Here is a 19,746-nt window from a genome sequence, read left to right as displayed (position 1 = left end):
ATTGCAGCACAAGTGCCTTGTAATGTAGAAATTGCCATAGTAACTACTCATTTCTTATTGATTAGATGGATAAAAATTCTCATAATATACAAGCAGAGTAACTTGCTGGCATATGGCTTCAGGCTACCCCTGTGGCAAATCTTACTTATGCATTCTCTCATTTTTCTGCATATAAGAGTTTTTAAAAATGAATTAGTATTCCTTGGATTAGACCACAAAATAATTCTGTCTTTTCTGCCACAATGGAGCTTAAATTTTAAGTTAGACTTGATATGCAGCTCCTAAGGCAGAATGTTAACTTGCATTGGTTTGTTACTGGATTAAGACAACTAGATTTCACCTCAAATCTGGATGGAGAAAGGAGACCAAAAAGCCACCTGCCAGAGTGACAGAAAACCCTTAACTGCTTCAGAGCTGACCTCTAAAGAGTGAAATACAGTATTTTAGTTTGGCAGTTGTGTTAAATCTTTTGGGAAAATGCTTTTTGAATGTTCTAATTGGTTGCCTGAGAAAATGAGCCCTGTCTTTTTTTCTGTAGTAATACTACAGCCATAGTAGTGCTCCTCAGCTGTGGCACTGTGAGTGTTTACTGAAGGCAGGATGTGGCCTGCAGTGAGTTATGGTGTCTGACAGCTGTCTTGGTTCATGTGCTGAGCATCCCATTTTCTCCTGCAATCCCGAAAGATGCTCCAACAAGGCTTCTACCAAGTTTGTTGTGAAAGACAAGCTTTTTGTGAATTCTATCAGGGGAATGAAATTGTGAAGCACTTAGGTAGGATGTCAGATGAAATTAAGCCAAGCACATTCTTCAAATGTGAAGCATCAGTTTATTCAGAATAATATAAAATGAAAGAACAGCAACACTCAACCAGTATTTTACACTGTAAATCTATTCTAATGTTCTTCTGGAGTCTTCTGTGAGGCCTAGATATTAGTTCTGATTATACTTGTCTGATTGTTTTAGGATAATATTAGTTAGATGTATGGGAGACTGAAGACTTTAGAGAAATTTTTAGTTCAGCTCTCCCAAGCTGCTATTACAGATGCTGCTCAAGCAGACCTGTTTTACTTGGCTTGGAGGTCTTTCTCATCTCCCAAAATTAAAAATGCTGGGTGAGGTCATCACTTTTATACTGTACCACCTTACAACTCTGTTATCTTTACCTACAGCCTGACAGTCTCATTTCAAACTTTGTGTGACCTTACAGTTTGAAAGAGATAATCCATAGGGCGACAGGAAATGATGCTTCTCTTCCAATAAGTTAGTCCTTCACAGAGGCAGTATTCAGGAAAAGATTCTTCTCTCTGTAGTAGGCTAAAAACAAGTGGAGGAAATGCTTTGACAGCTGAAGATAGCTTTCATCTTTAACAGGAAAAAATAGGCTTGGCTATTCTCAATCTTTGACCTGAATTCCTGTGTGCTTTTTAAAAGACTTTCACAGGCAGCAGTGGGAGGTGCAGTGTTCAGCATGTTTTGTCTGTGTGCTGAGATCTGGAAGGTGGGCCCAGAAAGTAGGCAGAGATGTGGATGAGCAAAGAGCAGTAAGGAGAGGGGTGAGGTAAGGGTTTAGGCTGATAAATGTTTTTTTATAGTTACATTGCTTTCACTCCCATCCCTTCTGCCCAGTCTGAAGGGAAAAGACACAACCCAAAGGAGACCAAATTAGGAAAAATTTGCACAGAGGATTTCAGTTTTACCTTCAAGACAGTCTTGGGATCACTGGAATTCCTGTCATAGCACCTTGCTGGAGATACTGGAGTGGAGCTGGCTGTTGAGAATCCTTCCTGTGCTGGCTCTGAAGGGCCAGGAAATGTTTTCAGAACACAGCTCATGTATGGTTATCTCAGTCATTAATATCTGTTCCATTAGGGGTCTGCACTGCTGTATTTCCCTGCCGGTGCAGTGACCAATCCTGGGAAAACATCTCTGCTGCTTTTGCCTCTGTGAGCCACTTTTGTTGCCTCACCACTACAGACTAGAAATGATATGGGGTTTTTTTCCTCTTGTAAGGATGGAGAGACTTCCTTGCTCATATAACAGTGTGAAAAAAAAAAAAGTGGAAAATTGAATCCAAAGACAGAGGGGCCAGGGACTCTCCAAGCTGCTGATTTCAAAGCTTGCCTATTTTCTATTGACACAGCATCAGTGAAACAGCGTTGTGCAGTTTTAACACCTTGTGCTGCTATTATGTTCTAATGCTCGCCTAAAAAACTTCATTTTTGAGGGGAAACTAATGCTTGGGTAAATTTCATTCAACTGGGGAAATCTGCATGGAAAGAATATATTCCAGGGTACTTAATTTTTTTAAATTTTTTTTTAAATCAGTATTTTTTTCAGAGTATGGTATGCTTATTATTTAAGTTTTGAGATACTTATAACGCTTAGGTATTTTCTGTTAGTGCTTTGGAGGCATCTGCAGAACGTTCTTACCAGCATTCTCACAGATTGTTACAGAAATATAAGCTGCATATTGGGTATTGCCAGGTGTGTGTGAGGGTATCTTAATGCATGTATGTGTTTGTGTGTGAATTTAAAATGCCTCCTGTGTGCAGATATTAAACACATCCTCTTGAGGATTGCAGTGTGACTTGCATACTTGGAGGCAAAGGTTCTGATAAAGAACCTATCCAGAACAGAGTGAAATTAGCTGCAGTTGCTTGTGGGTTTTCAAAGCAACAGCAGCAGTCAGAATCTGGCCTAGATAATTAACTTACGAAGCATGGAAAGGAAAAGCAGCATGTGGAAGATATAATTAATAGGAACATATAACAGTCAGCTCTCACATAATAAATTGGCAGCTATGCCTGAGGTAACTGCCTTTTATTTGCAAAATGCTGTTGGAATTTTTTAAAAGTAATTGCACATTTTCTTCCATTTCCACATGGTCACAGAGAACATAGTACAGTACAAATACCAACAGGAATGCAATAAAATCATCGCTGTTGTTTGTTGTTTTTCCTGCTTAGGGCTATGATCTTATTTAAGCCAATGTCCAAAAGAAAGGAGGAATACATTTTAGCTCAGGAAAAGACAAGTGGTAAAACATTTTAGTGAGCTTTAATATGGAATAATTTAGAAGGACAAGGCAGGAACAACCAAAATAAATAACAGTAAATGGTCAGATATCTATTTGCAGAACAGATTTATTAACGTGTTCTCCTGACTTGAGTAAATAATGGTTAAGATAAATGTTCTGTAGTTCTTCCATTTTGGAGGCTTGAATTTTCCCCATCTGAAGGCTTACTGCAGCTTTTCCTGAAGAGGAAGCATGACATCTTTGGGTACACCACAGATTCTGGCAGATCTTCAGGTGAATCCAGTCTACCCCTTGCCTTGTGCAAAGCTCTGGAAGGCTGTGGGATGGCACCAGGGCTCCACACAGCCAGCTGCTGCTTCAGCTGCCTCCAACAGCCTGCTGCAAAACACAAAGCTGCAGACCTGCTCCAAACATTTGCAACAGGAAAATGAGGGGGGCTTGCAACTGGGGTTTGCTGCTCTGCCCAAAACATGCAAGTTACTAGACTTTTTAATTGCCATTTCCAGGCTTCTCAGTGAAGTAGAGGGAGCTGCATGTCACTCCTGCTGCTACCTGGTGTATGGGATTCCCTTCTGTACCCAAGTGGGAATTTATAATACTGTTTCATTAGTCTGATTTTCTTTTGATTTTGAGCAATCTGATTGCCATGACAGCAATACTGGGGAGGAAAAAAGGCAAGTCCAAATCTACTCTACTGTAAACAGGAAGAGGCTCTGGTCTATATTGTCTGTGAGTGAATGAGGATAGGATCTTGTGACCACCTAACACTGGAAGGAGTTCTTAGCACCATAAATGTGATTAGAAGCTTTACTGCTGTTTAAAATTGAACAGCCCGAAGACCAGGAAATAGAGTTTGCTGTGAAATATTCCTGCTGTAACCAGTCTCTGTACTGCTGACCCCAGGGGATCTTGCATTTGCTGCAGGCTGAGTCTAGTAGGCAGTTTGTTGCTGAACGAAGATTTTAAATAGCAAGTTTTAAAAAAGTACATCCTTGCAATTTTTGTGCTGATGAATTTAGAATGATGTTCTAGCAAGCTCACTACACTCCAAATTAATTAGCAGTGATCCTTTTAACAGGATAATTACTATTATCAGCAAGTGGTAAACTCAAAATGAATATGAGTAGTTCCGGCTTGCATCCACAAGGAAGAGCTGTCTTGTGGTTCTACCAAGTGATTCTAAATTCATCCCAGTGTGAAAGGTATTAGACAGCACAGATCATCATCAAAACTGTCACTTTTTTACCTCTAGACTTGAATTAAAATCCCAAATGAAACTGCATTCCATTTTCCATGTGTCTACCTCACAACACCATGGCAAGTAGTGATTGGCTTTTTAAAACTGCTGCTGGAAAAAGGCTGAAAATAAGCAGAGAAGGAGGTGTTGCACATTATTACTACTGTACAAATGGTAGACAGGGCTATGAAGCATGTGGTACTTCTTTATGGCTATGCATTTTCTTCCTTCATAATGGAAGGGTCTTATCCTGCTCAGAACAGTAAGAACTCAAACATTCACATCTTTGGTGTTTGGGCTTTTTAAACAGGTTTCTCTCTCAAAGAATAAATGTATCATTGTTTATCAGGCTGTGGATAAATAAGTATATGACTGCTGCAATGATGACAGAAACACTTCCATTCGTTACTGAAACCAAACCCTGGTTTTCATATAGCTGAGACTTTAGAAAATAATTAAGGCTTAATTTGGTGCTTTAATATGGCAAATTACCTTAATTAGGTCACTCTATATACTTTTTTGCTCTCTTTCAGAATGGATGCAGGTATCTGTAAAAGCACCTGCCATTTTCTGTCAAAATAGAATTTTTAGGCAGACTTTCAAAAATCACTTATCTTACTTTCAGCTTCTCTAAGCTAAGTTGAGCAAATGATCTTACACTGATCTCAAGTGTGCTCTTGGGAGAAATTGGGGCCCATGTTGTTCACTCCAAATGTGAAAGTAGCAAAGCATTAATTATTAGCCATTTCTTAAAAATGGATCTTGACACTCACCAGACCAGACAATCTCTCAGGTTATTTCATGGGACCTTGTGGTGCTTTACAAAACATGAAGTGCATGCCTGAATCCTTTGGCTTAGATTGCCTTCAGCAGCAGTGCCATCTTCTTTCTAGAGAGAGTCTATGTCTGGGTCAGGCCACTTTTAAAATTCATACAAAATGGAGACATTTAAAAAACTGTCTCAACTGTAAAATCAAGAAGAAAAAAGTATTTACAAATATTTTGGTGAGGTTTTGTTCATGTGTGTTGTGTGTATGTTCTAACTGGTAGAAACAGAAAGGCAAGCAGCTCTGTAGAAAATGCCTGTAGCAAATGCAGTTGGCTTCTAGTGATTCGGGGGACTGATTTTTTTCTTTTTGTGAAGGTTTAGGTTATTCAGACCAGGCAGGTCATAAGAGTCTTTTATATGTAGTTTCATGGCGTTGCATAGTTCTTAACTGAATCCAGCCAAAGATGAGGTAACATCTGAAGAAGGTTTCCTTAAATTTCTGGAATGAACAATGTTCTCATGTCACAGTAACAGCACTAACATGCTTGCACAGTTGCTGCTGAAGTTCCTCCTATACATGGCAAACATATTGTTTATCAGACTGTAGCTATAGCCCTACCATTCTAGCAGAGCTCAATGCTTTTGTGCTTCCTATAAAGGACAGGCTTGTCCTTCCACGTGAATTCATGCAAGTACATAGATCAGCACAGAGGCACCAACGATAATAACCAACAATAATAACCAATCTTGTTAGTGCTCCCAACCTTTCTTGATACTACAAACTATAGCTACAAAATCCCTGTGAATAATATAATACGGAACTAGTCAGAACCCACCATACAAATGGATTTAAAAAAGGTCCCATTACTAAAAATTTGCTTGAGAAAGTTCCCCTACATTTTAGAAGAAATTAATGTTCTCTTGGTGGAAAAGATGACTTAGGCACTCGAGATATATTTGATCATAGAAACTGACAGAGACCTTCTGAAGAAGCTGCGGGAGATGCAACCTCTTCCAAGTCAGTAATTGCTCAGCGATCTTCTGATGGAGCTTGGGATTCCTCTTTTGGAGGAAAAGCAACAAACTCCTTCATTTCATTCTCTTGGCGACCAGTAGCATGAGCACGAGCTTCATAAGGCTCACATGGGCAGCAACAGACTTCTCCTTTCCTGCTCTTCTGCAGAACCGTGGTACGGAAGTCTAAGGTTATCACTGCCAGCCGGTACAACTGCAGAGTCACAACTAAGATATTCTTAGCTGTAAAAAACACCAGCATCTGATTGAATATTCTGAAGTGGCCCATGAGGATTGAACGCACAATGAAGAAGGGGCCATCCTGTATGAAAAGGCTGACTCCAATGTTCCAGAGCTCCGCGCTGTACCTGCACAGCAGCAGGCTGGGGATCCGCCTGGCCGACGCGCTTGGTTTGCAGCCAATATGCTGTACTGCAAGGAAAACAGTCATGTTAAAACAGCTTTGTGGGCTGGAGCCAGGGGTGGCCTAAAGGGCACTCGCCATACAGGGTACTCTGGATTGTAAACGCATTCACCTGTCAACTGGGCAACATATAGCATATCCAGTTTCTGGGATGTTTTTCAGCAAAACACACTGAACTCACCTGAGGCCCTTATGTGGTCTGACAAACAGGATTAAAAACCACTTCCCCTTTTGTATGCCTCAAACATACCGGTATTTATGCACTTCTACAAAAAAAAGCAGAAATAGGCCACCTAATGATTCTTTACAACTTCCCCAGACCTTTTATTTGGTAAATCAACATGCCAAACTAGTGGGCATCCTTAAGAAAAAAACCATGATGAAAAGGAACAGCCAGTGCTGTAGCACTTTGCTTTCTTCTCTGTTAATGCATTGCTTTTAAAATATTCATTAGATAACCATTGCCTTTTTCATGTGCCATAGTAAGAATAAGGCCTGTCAGTGCCAGGCAATATTGAGCACTATGTGGTTTCTGTCTGCCATGTAAGACTTGAGGCACAGGTACTTGTTCTTAGCCGTGTGGATATCAGTGTCACACAACTGCTGGAACTAGCATGCGTGGGTTCCCCTTGGCTGTAAAGGTGGTGGTGGGCTCAAATGCCCTCTATGGTGTAGTGTCCACAGAAGGAGCATCAGAAGGGTTTGTAGGGGGAAATTTGGCTGTGTCTCATGAAATACATGAAGCTTAATTAACCTGTCTCTTGGACAGGGAGATTTCATTGGCTTAAAAAACATCATTTCTTGTGATGCAGTAGCAACTGCCAAACATTGCAGCTTGCCAAAAGAATTATATTGTTTGAGTCAATGCTGGGGTGGGGGGGAGAAAAAGATGAGACGCAAATGGAAAATGAGTTGTAAAAAGTAGAAATTTGCTGAATCCATTAGGCAAAGCTTCAGCAGCAGCTAATTTTTTAATGTGCTTCTGTGCCATTGCTGTTTAATAGTCCTAACTGCACTGCTGCAGTCTAATCATAAGTGCCTAAAAATTTCTTTTACGTCATGTTTGATGTGTGAATAAACATTCTGATGCTTGAACAAAAAGTACTATCTGTGCAACTGTATAGAACTACCTAAAATGAACTATACCCATAGTAATTTCAGGGAAATAGGTGTTCAGTAATTTAATTTTTAACTGGTAGATGTAATTAAATAAATGGAAAAGCAACAGCTAGAGGAAAAAAATGGACAGATTGTTTAAGTGCTATTTGAATTTATTTGTGTGGTGGTGATGTATATAGGCTGTTTTTTATTTGGTTGGTTGAGGTTTTTTAAACCTGACTGCTGTGCATCTTTAATAGAATATATTTTAGCAGTACCGGAATTTTAGCAATGATAAAGCTGAAATGTGATTGCATCTGATTTTTTAGGAGGTGAGCTGCTGAGCTGAAATGCTGAAATATTTTAATAATTTCCCTGTTGGAAACAAAGCCTAGCACCGTCCATGAAAAAAAGACTAATGAACAAAATAATATTTCAGGAATTTTTAATTTATTATTCTAGTCAGTGTCTTAGCCTAGAAATCTATTTTGTATAGATGGTACTGAGGATAATGCATTTTTGGACTGCTATAGTTGTTGCAAACTTGTGATTGGAGGCCAAAATGGTTGGAACAGATGATGCTCCAGACAGCTTTCATTGTTCTTTTTGGACAGGAAGAAGCCCTTTCTGCCCAGGAACAAACAAAGCCCTGAGCTGGCTGAATAGCTGACCCTCTTAGATTAAGATAACATCATACAGTCCCAACATCATATGGTCCTTTAGGTCTCCAGTGAGTAGGTAATTTCTCCTGTGCTTTTGGCTGTGCTATTCTGTGGTTCACAAGTGCCTGCCTCTCTGTAGGGTCTAGGACCTACCAAAATTTGAGGCATAATATAATAGATCAGCTCTAACGTGAGAGCTCAAATAGTGAAGTTTAAGGCAGTAACAGGCAACTGGAGCAACACAATAGTGCAATCATTTTTTCCTTTTCCTGAAAGTAGACAGCTCTATGAGAGAGATCAGAGGTTAGCCAGAAACAAGTATTTCCTCAAAAGAAACCACAATGAGCTTTCTTCAAAAGCTGTTGAATATGAATTCCTCTCCACCAGAAGTCCTTAGTACAGCCTGTATGTAGTGTGTGCACAGCCAGAAGATGTACCAGCAAAAACTTCAGGGCATTTTTTCTCTTTTCTTATTTGTGTGCAAGTACTAACCTGCAAGATCAAGTGGAAACTGTAACATACTCCAGGTCCATACAGCAAGAATTGCATTTATGAGAGCGTAATTCTTCCTATGGGAGGGGAAAAAGTGGTAACAATGAAGATGCAGTTTCCTTATGAGATCACAAAAAAGCTTCCTGTAGTGTTTGTAATGACATTTAAAGGGTAGTTGAGCGAAACAGTGATTGGTTTATTTATATGTGCTTTTACAATGCAACACTAAGGAAAACAGAAGCACCTTTTTGTATGGAATTTTTGCTGTTAAGGCTTACATGTTCCAGCTAATTACACTAAATATCTGAAGCTAATATTATAATAGGCATTTGAGAATAGACTCTGTGGCTCAGAGGGATATCTTCACCCCTATAGTGATTACATGTTCCTTGCAAGCCTGAAGCTTCTCTGCCAAGTGAGAAAGACTCTCTTCCTGCTCTAAAAGCCTTGCTATGATATTTACAAAAGATAAAATATTATTTGTTAGAGAGAATGAACCTCTTCTGTGACTCTTTCCTTATGACGGATGTTCACAGCTCATCTCTCAGCAGTTTGAGGGGGAGGTGAGCTTACTTTCTCTGGGAGAGATCAGAGTGTTAAAAATTCACACCAGACTGTGCCATTCCCTTTCTTCTTATCTTTGAACGTTTGTCACTCTACCATGAAGTACAAGAGATAAGCAAAGAAGCAACTTGGATAATGAATCACTTAAGCCAGCTCTAGTTGCTTCCTTGCCCATCCGCAGCAATTCATTAACCTGAAGGAGGCTTACTGTGTATGCAGTGTTTCAGCTCCTGTAGCTGTAAGAACTCCTGGCAGTCAGGCTGCTCGTTTGGCTCCCTGAACCCTTTCATTGTGATGATGTGATGTGCTTCTGTGCTGGCAACACATGAGTAATCCCCAACAAAGCTCACAGGACTTTCACAGGGGGAAAGGCAAGAGCAGGCACACAGAGCCCTTGAATGCAGCCTTCTGCTTTCTAAGGGAAATGCACTTTTACCAGTCTGAACACTGCACATGACACAAATATCATCAGCAAAAAGCCCTTACCGAACATCCTCAATGTCCAAGGTCTCACTAGCAAATTCAAGGATATCTGCTGCTGTTCCCACAAACATGAGAAGCAGCTGAGACAATTGATCCCGGGTGATTTCAACTCCAATAGGGAGAAGCCATCTCCCAACTACTAGTAGCAGTAGAAAAGTCTGGTGGAGGGCCAGTGTCCATACAGTCTCACAGATTGTGGAGAGCTGATTAACAAAGACTTTAGCCTGTTTAAAAGACAATAATAATGTACTGTAACTTGAGGAGACTGATGTTAGAGATACCGTCAGAGACTGCATTTGTCTTTGAGCCTGCTTTTGTTCTCTTTCCCATTGTATGCGAACAAATAATTTCGATCTGGCAGGCCTGGTCTAAAAAGGCACTTTAATACAAACTTTGGATAACGAATATAAAATCTTCCTCTGTGTTCTACTCCTCCTGTTCTCATTTTTCAGTTGAGCATTATGCTTTGCAGACTCGTAACCCAGGCACTTTCTAAACTGAGTTACTGAGATTTGCAAGAGAATGGTAGGGTCTCCTCTTCTTTACACAGAGACTGGTCTTGGCAACAATAGTTAGTATGCAGCATGCTGTATTTTCAAAATTGCAAATATATATAATATACACGTCCTGGGTTGCTTGCCTTTTTTTGTTTGGTTTTTGGTTTTGTTATTTTGTTTTACTCACAAGGTGCTTATCTCTAATTGTCATAAGACCTCTACCAGAAACAGGAAAAGGTGCCCTACCGTCTGAATGATGTGATGATCTGTTCCCTCACTTCCATGACTGCTCTCTCTGGATTGATTGAAGTCTTGATTGCTGACATTGACCTGAACAGCCCCAGGCTCGTTGCCACAGTACTGTTGTGAACAAAAATATGACACATGTGTAAACATCCCACCCAGGGAGCAGATGTGCTCTATGGCTGAGTGTCCTGTTTGGCTGAACTGCAGAGAGTATCTGATGTTTGCAAAGGTCCTCACTCTTAATGTAATTCCCCTCTTCTTCAGAGGGGAGGAATTCCTCTCATGAGGACAAGAGTGATGTGTTGGTAGGTTCCTAAGAAAGTACAGGCTTGTACTGCAGAAGAGGATGCAAATTCAAAGGCCAATGGAGTGGCCTTCAACAAAAACTTGTTCTCAAAATACCTGCTTCTGTTTTCTACTATCCAGGAAAAGTTCTCTGAAAATGTCACTTTCATTTTTCTGTATGGCTTCCCTCAAGGCTGAAAATGAGGTAGGATATTTGGGTTGTATCCTCCACCTTTCCTGCCCCTGCTGTGCCTTATTTGTATGGAAATTCATAGGGTGAGAGGTGAAATAAAGGAGTATTTAGGAGAACTAGACCTGTATTGTTGCCTATCCCTTTGAAATAGAATAAAGGATATTTTTACTTCCTGCAGGTACACGGTGATCTGGGAAATTGAGTGTTGGCTAAAACATACTGTTCTCCAACTACAGTAAACCAGTGGTGGGGCTATGTTCTGTCTGCAGCACTATCCTGCTTTTCTACTTTCACACCCAAGGTTGGCCCAGGAGCAACTGGGGGGAACAGCTCCAAAATCTGTCTTCATAAGAATCCATAACATCTCTCTCCATTGTAATAAAAAGAGGATAATTAGAAAATCAAACCATGCTGTTACTAAAGACTTTTATCCTGTCCTATTTTTGCCAAAGAATTGCAGATGATTTGCATTTCTCCATTGGGCCCCCCACCATTTTATTGCATGGGGATTGATTTTCTGCAACAATTGGAATGTGTTTGAGAGCATACTGAGTAGTTGTGTTCAGCATAAAGCCTGCCAATATCAGAGCAACATTTTTCAGGAAATTTCAGATTCTACTTTGATTCTTGGCTTGTTCTCTGATGTTGTTCAGTATCTGGGTAAATGCTGCCTCTTGTCTGACCTTATGGTAGATAAATTTCCTGTGCCTTGAAAACTCTGGAAAAAATGTCAGTGCTTGTTGCTTTTAGAGTTGGCGCAAAAAGTCTTAAGCTGAATGCTTGTTTTATTTGAACAGTGGGTGTGAGAGTCTTGAAAGATTGACACAGATGTTGGGAAGATGATATTTCCATTTAGTCTAAAGTTCTGGGCATGGAAACAGTGAGATGGAGAGGCTGGTACTCTCTGCCTGGCTGCAGCCTTGTAGGGCTAATCTCCCTGGGTTTGCCCTTCAACTAAAGGAGAGAGAGGGAATGGCTTGTTTAGAGGATGCTTTGGAAATGTAACTTAATTGGTGCTCTTAATTGGAGAGGCATCTGTATCTGCTGCCTACAGAAAAACCCTTAAGTCTATGGAGACCCACCCCAAGGTCAAAGTCAGGCTGAATTACTTCCACTCTCTGTGTGACACAGCTGAGGAGACCACAACCTAAAAATACTGCTTAACTGTCCTAACCACCCCAGAATACTAAGTGAAGATCAACAAGTAGCCTGGGTAGGGCAAAGGGATGACTAACCTGTGCAGGAGGAGGAAGGCTGACTCTTACAGCCTTTGGTTTGTCATTAAGTCTGCATTTAAGCTCACCCCTCTGGCCCCTTGCCTGGTCTGGCATGGTAATAGGAAAGCAGCCATGAACCTGTACAGAACTTCACATCCAAGGCTGAGGAGCTGCAGGACTCAGCAGCTTGACCACTAGAAGGAGGCAGAAGAAACCATGCCATGGCTTGCAGGGGAGCTCTTTTTCACTTGTTCTAGTGGCACAAAGATGCAGGAAATACCTCTAAGAAAACTAATTCACATTACTGGTGTCTTTGGTAGGTGTCTTCCCTTCTGTGTCATTTTTGTGAGTACTTTCAGCTGAGAGGTGGCTTACTATTTCAGAGCAAGGCTCAGAGATCTTGGACTGATTGGCAAGCTCAGGGCCAGCCCACAGCTCTTCTCAATTGCTTCCAGGCAGGAAATGGAAACCTGCATCTGCAAAGCCACTCTCCTCGTTTTTTTTTTTTTTTTTAAGTAGGCTTCTGGTTTTTGCATTTAAGTATGTTCATATCTTGTTTGGGTTTGCTCTTCTCTGAATATTTAATAAGTGGTGGTTGTGAAATTATCTTTCAAAATTTGGAGAAGAGCCTTAATTTACATCATGTATATGCATGTAAAAAGGACTGTTGGTGCCAGGCATATTTACTTCTTGATTTATGGATGTGCAGTCACTAAATGGGAATGTGACAAGAAGCAAATGAATACTGTTTTACTGTTTCATGGGCATTTGATAAAGATTACTTGCCTTTTTACTATTAGACCCCAGTAAGTCCTAAATGTTGACTGTGTACCAAGCTAAATAAAAATGGTTTTGTTTACACGTTTTTTCTGTGCAAAGATAAAACAGGAAGAAACTGTACACATTTTGTATGAGTTCTGACTTGGCTTATTTTCTTTTGTTTCTTCTGAGGTGAAGCTTACATACCCCTGATTCATAGGCCATCTAATCAAAATGGAAATGCTGTTGCATGACATGGTGATGTCCCAGTGCATGGCCTGCACAGAAACTCACTGCCAGTGCCTGGGGGGCACCTCAAACACCAAACTAATTCAGCCAGTTTCTGTTTGCACCTCATTCACAATCTATTATTTTCAAATAAAACTGAGGTTAGCTAAAACTTTTCATAATGGGGCCCGCATTGGGGTGCAAAATTGACACTTGAATATTAGGGTGGAGTACCCTCAACCTTTTACTGTGCATGGAGGCTGTCAATCTGAGGACATTTTGGAAGAGTCCAGCCCTTCCCTGGTGCAGGCCCTCTGCCAAGCAACAGGTACCTGGCTTGCTGTCTGTGCTTTGCTGCAAACTGTGGCTGTCACTATGGAAACACATGTGATGTCAGAAATTCAAAGCACTCCTGACTGCTTCATTTTGCTCATACAGGAAAGCTGAAATGTAAAGCATGAAAAAAAGATTATCTAAGTTGTTTTCCAAATTGAGGAATATAATGGGTATGGCAAGGAAGGAATGGTGAAAGATGTAAGATCACTTTGAGGAGCTCATTATAGTATAGTTTTAGCTGGTAAGAGAATCCCACCTCAGAATGAGGCTGAGGGAACAGACAGTGATATTCACTATATGCCCAAAGGGTTCAAGTTAAGGTGGTTAAAAATAATTACAAGGTTTACCCAGTATCTGTCTTATTCCTGACTGGAAGCCTGCATCAGCTAGAGCCTTGATAGTTGGGTAAGCCCTACACAAGGTGCTCAGTTACTGCTTTCTGTGGCAGGGGCACACCAGGCATTTGCAAAGGTAACAGAGCCCTGAGATCCCGAATGTTATTATGGAAGAATGTTTGGGGTTTTTAATGGATTAAATGGTTTTAATTTGCTTGAGAGCAGACAGCAATTTTTTCGCTCTCTACAGTTCAACTGACTTTATCATCTCTCCCAAACATATATTTCACCCCCAGATATGTTCCCACCAAGCAGTAGTTTCAATACAGTCAGTATTTCACCTTTGATATATGAATGGCTTTATATGTCCAGTTCTGCAGAACACAGGGGCAGAATTGCCTCTGTCTCAGAAAGAGAGACTGCCTATTAGCACCTGCTTTAAATAACAGCACTGACATGAACAGCTGATGCTTCCTGATAAAAATTCAACATGAGATCAAAGTTCTACTGCCTTAAAGACCACACACTGTTTTCATAGTGTGTATATGAAAAGTGTGGATGTAGTGACCGCATAATTACCCATTCTGTTTGCATTTAAATAATGAAATCCCAGGAGTGCTTCAGTATGGAGAGTAGTGCTACTCTGGGTGCTGTGTTTGAGATTAATTGTTAGGAAAGCTGCTCCCCTTCTGGAGGTATTGTTTTTGAATCTGTTAGATTGTGTGTTTCCAGAACTCTCTATCCTATCTCTCCAGGTATAAACTAAGCTGTTAACTTGATATACTCCCTCTTTAATTCACCATAGCAGTATATCAATAAGAACAAAGTATGCCATGTTCTAACATCATTTTGGGAAATAAACTGCTGCCTTTGACTACAGAATTAGCCTGTTTCTTGGACCAGATTTAACTATGACAAATGTTCTCAATATCCACATTACCTGTCTGTGACTGTTTAAGGAGATTTGGGAAAACAAGAAGACAATAAATTCCTGCTGCTGTATTTAGAAAAAGCCTGAGGCATTTTTAGTGTAAACACAATTCTGAATATTTGATTATGCTTCTGTGGACTCTAACAATGTTTCAAAGGAGAAAATGAGGCACTAGGTCTTTTTAGTCTAATTTATGTATTTTCTTCTGTTACTTCTTGTTCTTGTTCCAATCAGAACCTTTACTGCTACGGATGTAGGGCACTGCCTATGTGCAAATATGGGCACAGACCAAATTTCCTTTTCACTGCATGGAAATGCTATAGTGACTTGAAACTAGCCTGCATGAGGTTGACTCAGTGAGACCTGTTGGGTGAAGTGGCTCTGTTCTGGCCCTAACTGACCCCAGAACACTTGCCCTTAAAAACTTTACCATGTGCTTTGGTCCTGAATTGGAATCCAGCCCCCCCCCCAAGATTATTATGCAGCACAAAGAAAGGAAGGATATAAACCTTGTCAGATGTATTTCCAGCTGTGGTAACAATCTGGGTGCTCTCCTATGTTGCAGCAAACATGAGGTAACCTGAGTTTAAGACCCCTTTCATTGATACCTGTCTCAGTTTTGACTTGCTTGAAGTTGTGGCATTTGCTTTTAAACACTGTGAAACTCACTTTATTTTGTAAAGGCCTCTAAAGCAATGAAGTTCTTTTACCCTACTGAGTTAGATTCATGCTGGTAACCTGGAGGTGAAAGGCTGTGTTTTTCAAACTTGTAGTCCTCAGTTCCTCAGATAAATACAAATAAATGGTCTCATTTTTAGCTAGGAAAGAGGCTCATTATCTGATAATTAGGAAGTGCACAATAGTCATAATATAGCTGTAGCTAGATTGGGACACCCACCAATATGAAAGAGAGAACTGGAACAAGATTTAACAGACTTCTGTCTGCATGTCTGAAGCCAGCCCATCAAATAATGCATCAATTTCAAACTAGTCCATCTTGTCTCATATTAAATACCTGAGTCCCATGATGAATTTCTAGTAGCCATAGTGATGGTACTATGCAAATCAGATATAAAAATATTGCTGGTGAAAACCTGTGAAGGAAAAGAAAAGATATCTTGGTATTATGGTACATCATAAATACTTTCCAATGCAGATAATGTTTGGATATATGGTATCTTGTGCCTCTACCATATGGGATATTAAGAAATAGGGTAACTGCCAATAAGAATTGCTATTCTTGCTGGGTTGCTTATACTGTGTGAGTATTTTAAATAATAGATTTATCTGTACATCCATTTAAGGTCATATATGGAACTTTATTAAAAGTTTCTTTTTTAAGAACTGACCAAAGGCACTTTGCTGTTGGTATTTCTATCACAGGATTTTCTGCATTTAAAAAGCCTGTAGCTAATATGCTCTTTCTGATTTCATGAAGAGTGAATTAATACATTGAGTCACTTCACTGAGTGATGCTGAGATAAAGGTTGCTCACAATCCTGTGCATTGACACAGGACAGGTAGAAATAGCATCAGTTTACTGAAGCAGTGCTTGTTTTAGGCAGATCTTTTACTTGCAGGCTGTACATTTAAAATGGGTTTATGAAAATGGATCTTGGCCTTGTTTCCCCACTTGTGCTAGCAGTGGTAGAATTTTCTAGCTCTTTTCTCCCTGCCAGTCTTCCATATAACTGTGTTGGGTTGGTGCTGGCCAAATGCCAGTGCACCCACAAAAATCATTTATTCAAATAAAACCAGCACAATAACTGCTGTTGATGAAGCTTTATTATCTTCAGCTTCTTTAGCTAGGTTTATTTAGAAGTAATGGAGAGGTTTCATGACTCCTCCGAGTAGTGATTCTTGTGAGAGTGACTTGCTGCTGTTTTCTTATTATACACATGACATTTGATTGGGGTGGGGTTTTTTGGTAATTCTGTACTTCTGGAGTAGGAATGAGGTGCAATGCCATAAATTTTTTATCTAACTCTGCATGCTGCAGAATGAACTGGGCATTGCTGCAATGCCCTGGGACTGGGCAGTAGGGTCCAACTCGGGACATTTGCTTGGTTCCTTCTGTCCTGCCACTGGCACATTCTGCAATGAATTTAAGTATACTGCTTATAAGTATGCAACTGCAGCAACATTTTGGCCAAATGTCGTTGCATTTACTGTTTGTCCCTATGTTGAATGTGCCTTTATTTTGGTAATCATGACTTTTCCAGTGTTGAGTATTGAGGAAAACAAAATATCCTGATGCTTAGGGAAATTACTGGGTTGCTGAACTGCTCTGACGTGTTTCAAACTATCCCCTCTAAGATAGTTTGGGTTTTAATAGTGGTTTTTTATTTTTCAGGGTTGAGGGGGTGTTGTTTTTTTGGCAGTGGGTTTTGTTGTTGTTGTTGTTAGCTTTTTTTTCCCCCCCTAAAAAAAAAAAAAGGCTAGTGATTGTGTGGGTTTTTAGCCTGGTTATTTTGGGAGAGAACACACCTCTCATTTGAATGGAAGAACTAACATTTTACAGTATTTCCTGTAGGACTTCAGCACACAAAAAATCCATCCAGCTGGCAGGTTAGCAATACTGAGCTAATGAAACCACATCAGGCCAAGAGACTTCAGGGGCTTTAACCCTGCCTTTCTTTCAGAAGGAGCACTCTAGAGGAAGTATTACATGGCCAGGCTCACAAGAAGACCTTTTTTCCACATGTGCCATTAAATGTTTTATGCTGGTGTAATAAGTAACAGTCCTCTGTCAATAATGAAGAGAGAATATCAGTGTTGGAGGCAGGAGTCCTGCTACATAGTCTGCCCCCTGCCTGGATTGGTGATTGTCTGTGGAGATGTTTCTACAAATGCTGATGATGTTTGTTCTGTGACTGTTTTCCACTGGAGCAGAAAATTATCCTGATGCAAATAGATGCTGGCTATTTGTCTACAGTTCTCACCTATATATGTACTTTTATTTTGCCACTTAAAGTGTTGGACCACATCCATTTTCAAAATTTTCTTCTAAATAAATTTAGCCCAGTCTTCTATGTATGCATCTAACATGGATCTGCTTTTGGTTTCTAATTCTGTTTGGATTTTTCAAAAGCTCCATTCCAAGTGTTCCTTCATGAAGATTCTGCTGCTTCCTGCTCTCCCAAAGTAATTGGTACTGTTCAATCTGCCTGTATCATAACTAAATTTGGGGTTCTGCTGTTGTTCAATTTTCCAGTGTCCCAGACTTTATCGCTGCTTTTACTGCATTCATATTTAGAGCATGGAACTCTTGTGTGAATTGTCACACAACATTCCTTCTGTTATAATGACTTTCACAGGTTGCAGTGGGCAGGATTTTCAGAACATGGAAATACTCCAGGGCTCTCTAGTACTCTATTTGTCTGAAGGCCTGCCTGCAGTTTGAGTTTTTCACAATAAAAAGGTCCTAGTGAAATCTTGACAATTAGTTACGTGACTGCCTCCTTTTCACAGAGCATTTTGTTTTGGCTGCCTGAGCACTGATGAGCTGTAGATGACAGCAGTAATTCTTTAGATCCATGTAAAACCTCATGTGCTTTGCCAAGCTCTGCTATGACTAACTTTTTTGTTCATTTCTCGGGCAGCCTTTCACGTATGAAAGTTCCTCTCTGGAAGAGCCTCTCAAATCCAAAGTTAAGCCACTCTTGCTGTATCAAAAGAGTGGTTGCTACTCATCTTTGATTTTTTTTGCAAAGTTTAGGTTCATGCAGTAGTGTTAGCACTGCTGCACGGAGAGCAGGGGCATCCAGTCCTAGGGAAGGAGGTGCAATGCAGGGCACGGCAGGACGGGTGTAAATGCAGGGCACTTGCAGGGTCCCTCGGCACCGTGTGCCCCGCAGCGCGCAGCCCCGGCCCGCTGGGGCGCAGGAGGTGCCGCGGTGCCCCCAGCCCGCCGCAGCCGCACAGCGCCCACCTCTCGACCGCAGCAGAGACACACACAGCCGCACAGAGTGGCTCCCGCCTATCTGCTGTACAATTGCCCCTCCTGAAAGCCCTCTGCCTGCCAGTGGGCTAGCCAAACTCTAGCAGCTTTCCATCCCTGCCTCCCGCGATCCCTGAGCGCCTGGCAGCGCCGGGGCCAGGGCAGCCCCCGCTCTCGGGGAGCGGCTTCGCATCTGCAGCAAGGAACATGCAAAGAAGCAAGAGGGGCTCCGGCGGAATATGCTCACCATTTGTAGCCTCTGCCTTGCTTAAACTTGAGGGTGAGCCCCGTCTCCAGGCACAGGAGAAGGTTGAGCAGTGCCAGCAGCCAGTACTTGGGTTCCTTCTTGACGGCGGTCACTCTCCAAACCCCGATGAGCGAGTGCAGCACGAAGAGCAGGCGAGTGACCAGGGCATTGAGCAGCACCATCAGCTCCATGCCGCAGCACCCCCTCCCTTCGGCCCGCACCGCGGGGCCCCGCCGCTCTTAGGAGCCCTGGCGAGTTACCTTGGCAGGCACCGGGAAGCCTGCGCCTCGCCGGCACGCAGATCGCTTCTCCTCCTCCATCTCCACAAAGGGGCCCATTATAACAAAAAAGAAACAGCATCGCCCCTCCCCCAGACTTCCTGAAAACTTTTTGAAGGGGAAAAAAAAAAAAAAATACACGCTTCCATGCTGCAGTGGTTTGCAGGCTCGGAACAGCCCTGGCGGCCCAAGGCAGGGGTGGGGAGCGTTGTTTCTGTCTCCTCTGTCATCGGCTCAAGAACCAAGCACGGCGAAGTTTTCCCTCTTGCCCTGTCACCATCGCTCTGCAGCCCCACTTGCTGCTCTCGCCTCGTGCATCTCCAGCAAAGACACAATGAAAGGCACTTTGCTGAAAGCTCCACTGCATTTCTGAGAGTGCCAACCAAACCCCTCTTTCTGCTCTCCCTGGAAGAGAATTCATGTTTGGGAGCTGTTAAAATCGTTTAATATTGCAATACAGAAAGCCAAACTTG

The 19,746-nt window shown here is 41.4% G+C and overlaps 1 protein-coding gene across 1 annotated transcript; it reads right to left on the bottom strand.

Annotated features, from left to right (window-relative positions):
* Nucleotides 1-2,787: 2,787 nt before the first annotated feature.
* TMEM26 (transmembrane protein 26) lies at nucleotides 2,788-19,366 on the bottom strand. The gene is made up of 6 exons (XM_059851127.1): nucleotides 18,996-19,366; nucleotides 15,824-15,902; nucleotides 10,525-10,638; nucleotides 9,785-10,005; nucleotides 8,735-8,811; nucleotides 2,788-6,490 (listed from the first exon to the last, which is right to left on the bottom strand). The coding sequence occupies exons 1-6, from the start codon at nucleotides 19,184-19,186 to the stop codon at nucleotides 6,075-6,077; spliced, it is 1,098 nt and encodes a 365-aa protein (XP_059707110.1). The 5' UTR covers nucleotides 19,187-19,366; the 3' UTR covers nucleotides 2,788-6,074.
* Between the last annotated feature and the right edge of the window lie 380 nt (nucleotides 19,367-19,746).

This window comes from Haemorhous mexicanus, chromosome 7 (genome assembly GCF_027477595.1).
Source record: "Haemorhous mexicanus isolate bHaeMex1 chromosome 7, bHaeMex1.pri, whole genome shotgun sequence".
Classification (NCBI taxonomy): domain Eukaryota; kingdom Metazoa; phylum Chordata; class Aves; order Passeriformes; family Fringillidae; genus Haemorhous; species Haemorhous mexicanus.
Note: the sequence above shows the minus strand (reverse complement) of the source record. Positions and strands in the feature narration are given on the sequence as shown.

What these genes read in the sequence shown, in the direction of transcription:
- TMEM26 (XM_059851127.1), bottom strand. Translation starts at nt 19,186, where the DNA reads ATGGAGCTGATGGTGCTGCTCAATGCCCTGGTCACTCGCCTGCTCTTC. An exon ending in ATCATCACATCATTCAGACG is followed by an intron (nt 10,006 to 10,524) that starts GTAGGGCACCTT and finishes TCTTTTAAACAG; the next exon opens with GCTAAAGTCTTTGTTAATCA. An exon ending in GTTTCCACTTGATCTTGCAG is followed by an intron (nt 6,491 to 8,734) that starts GTTAGTACTTGC and finishes TTTTCCTTGCAG; the next exon opens with TACAGCATATTGGCTGCAAA.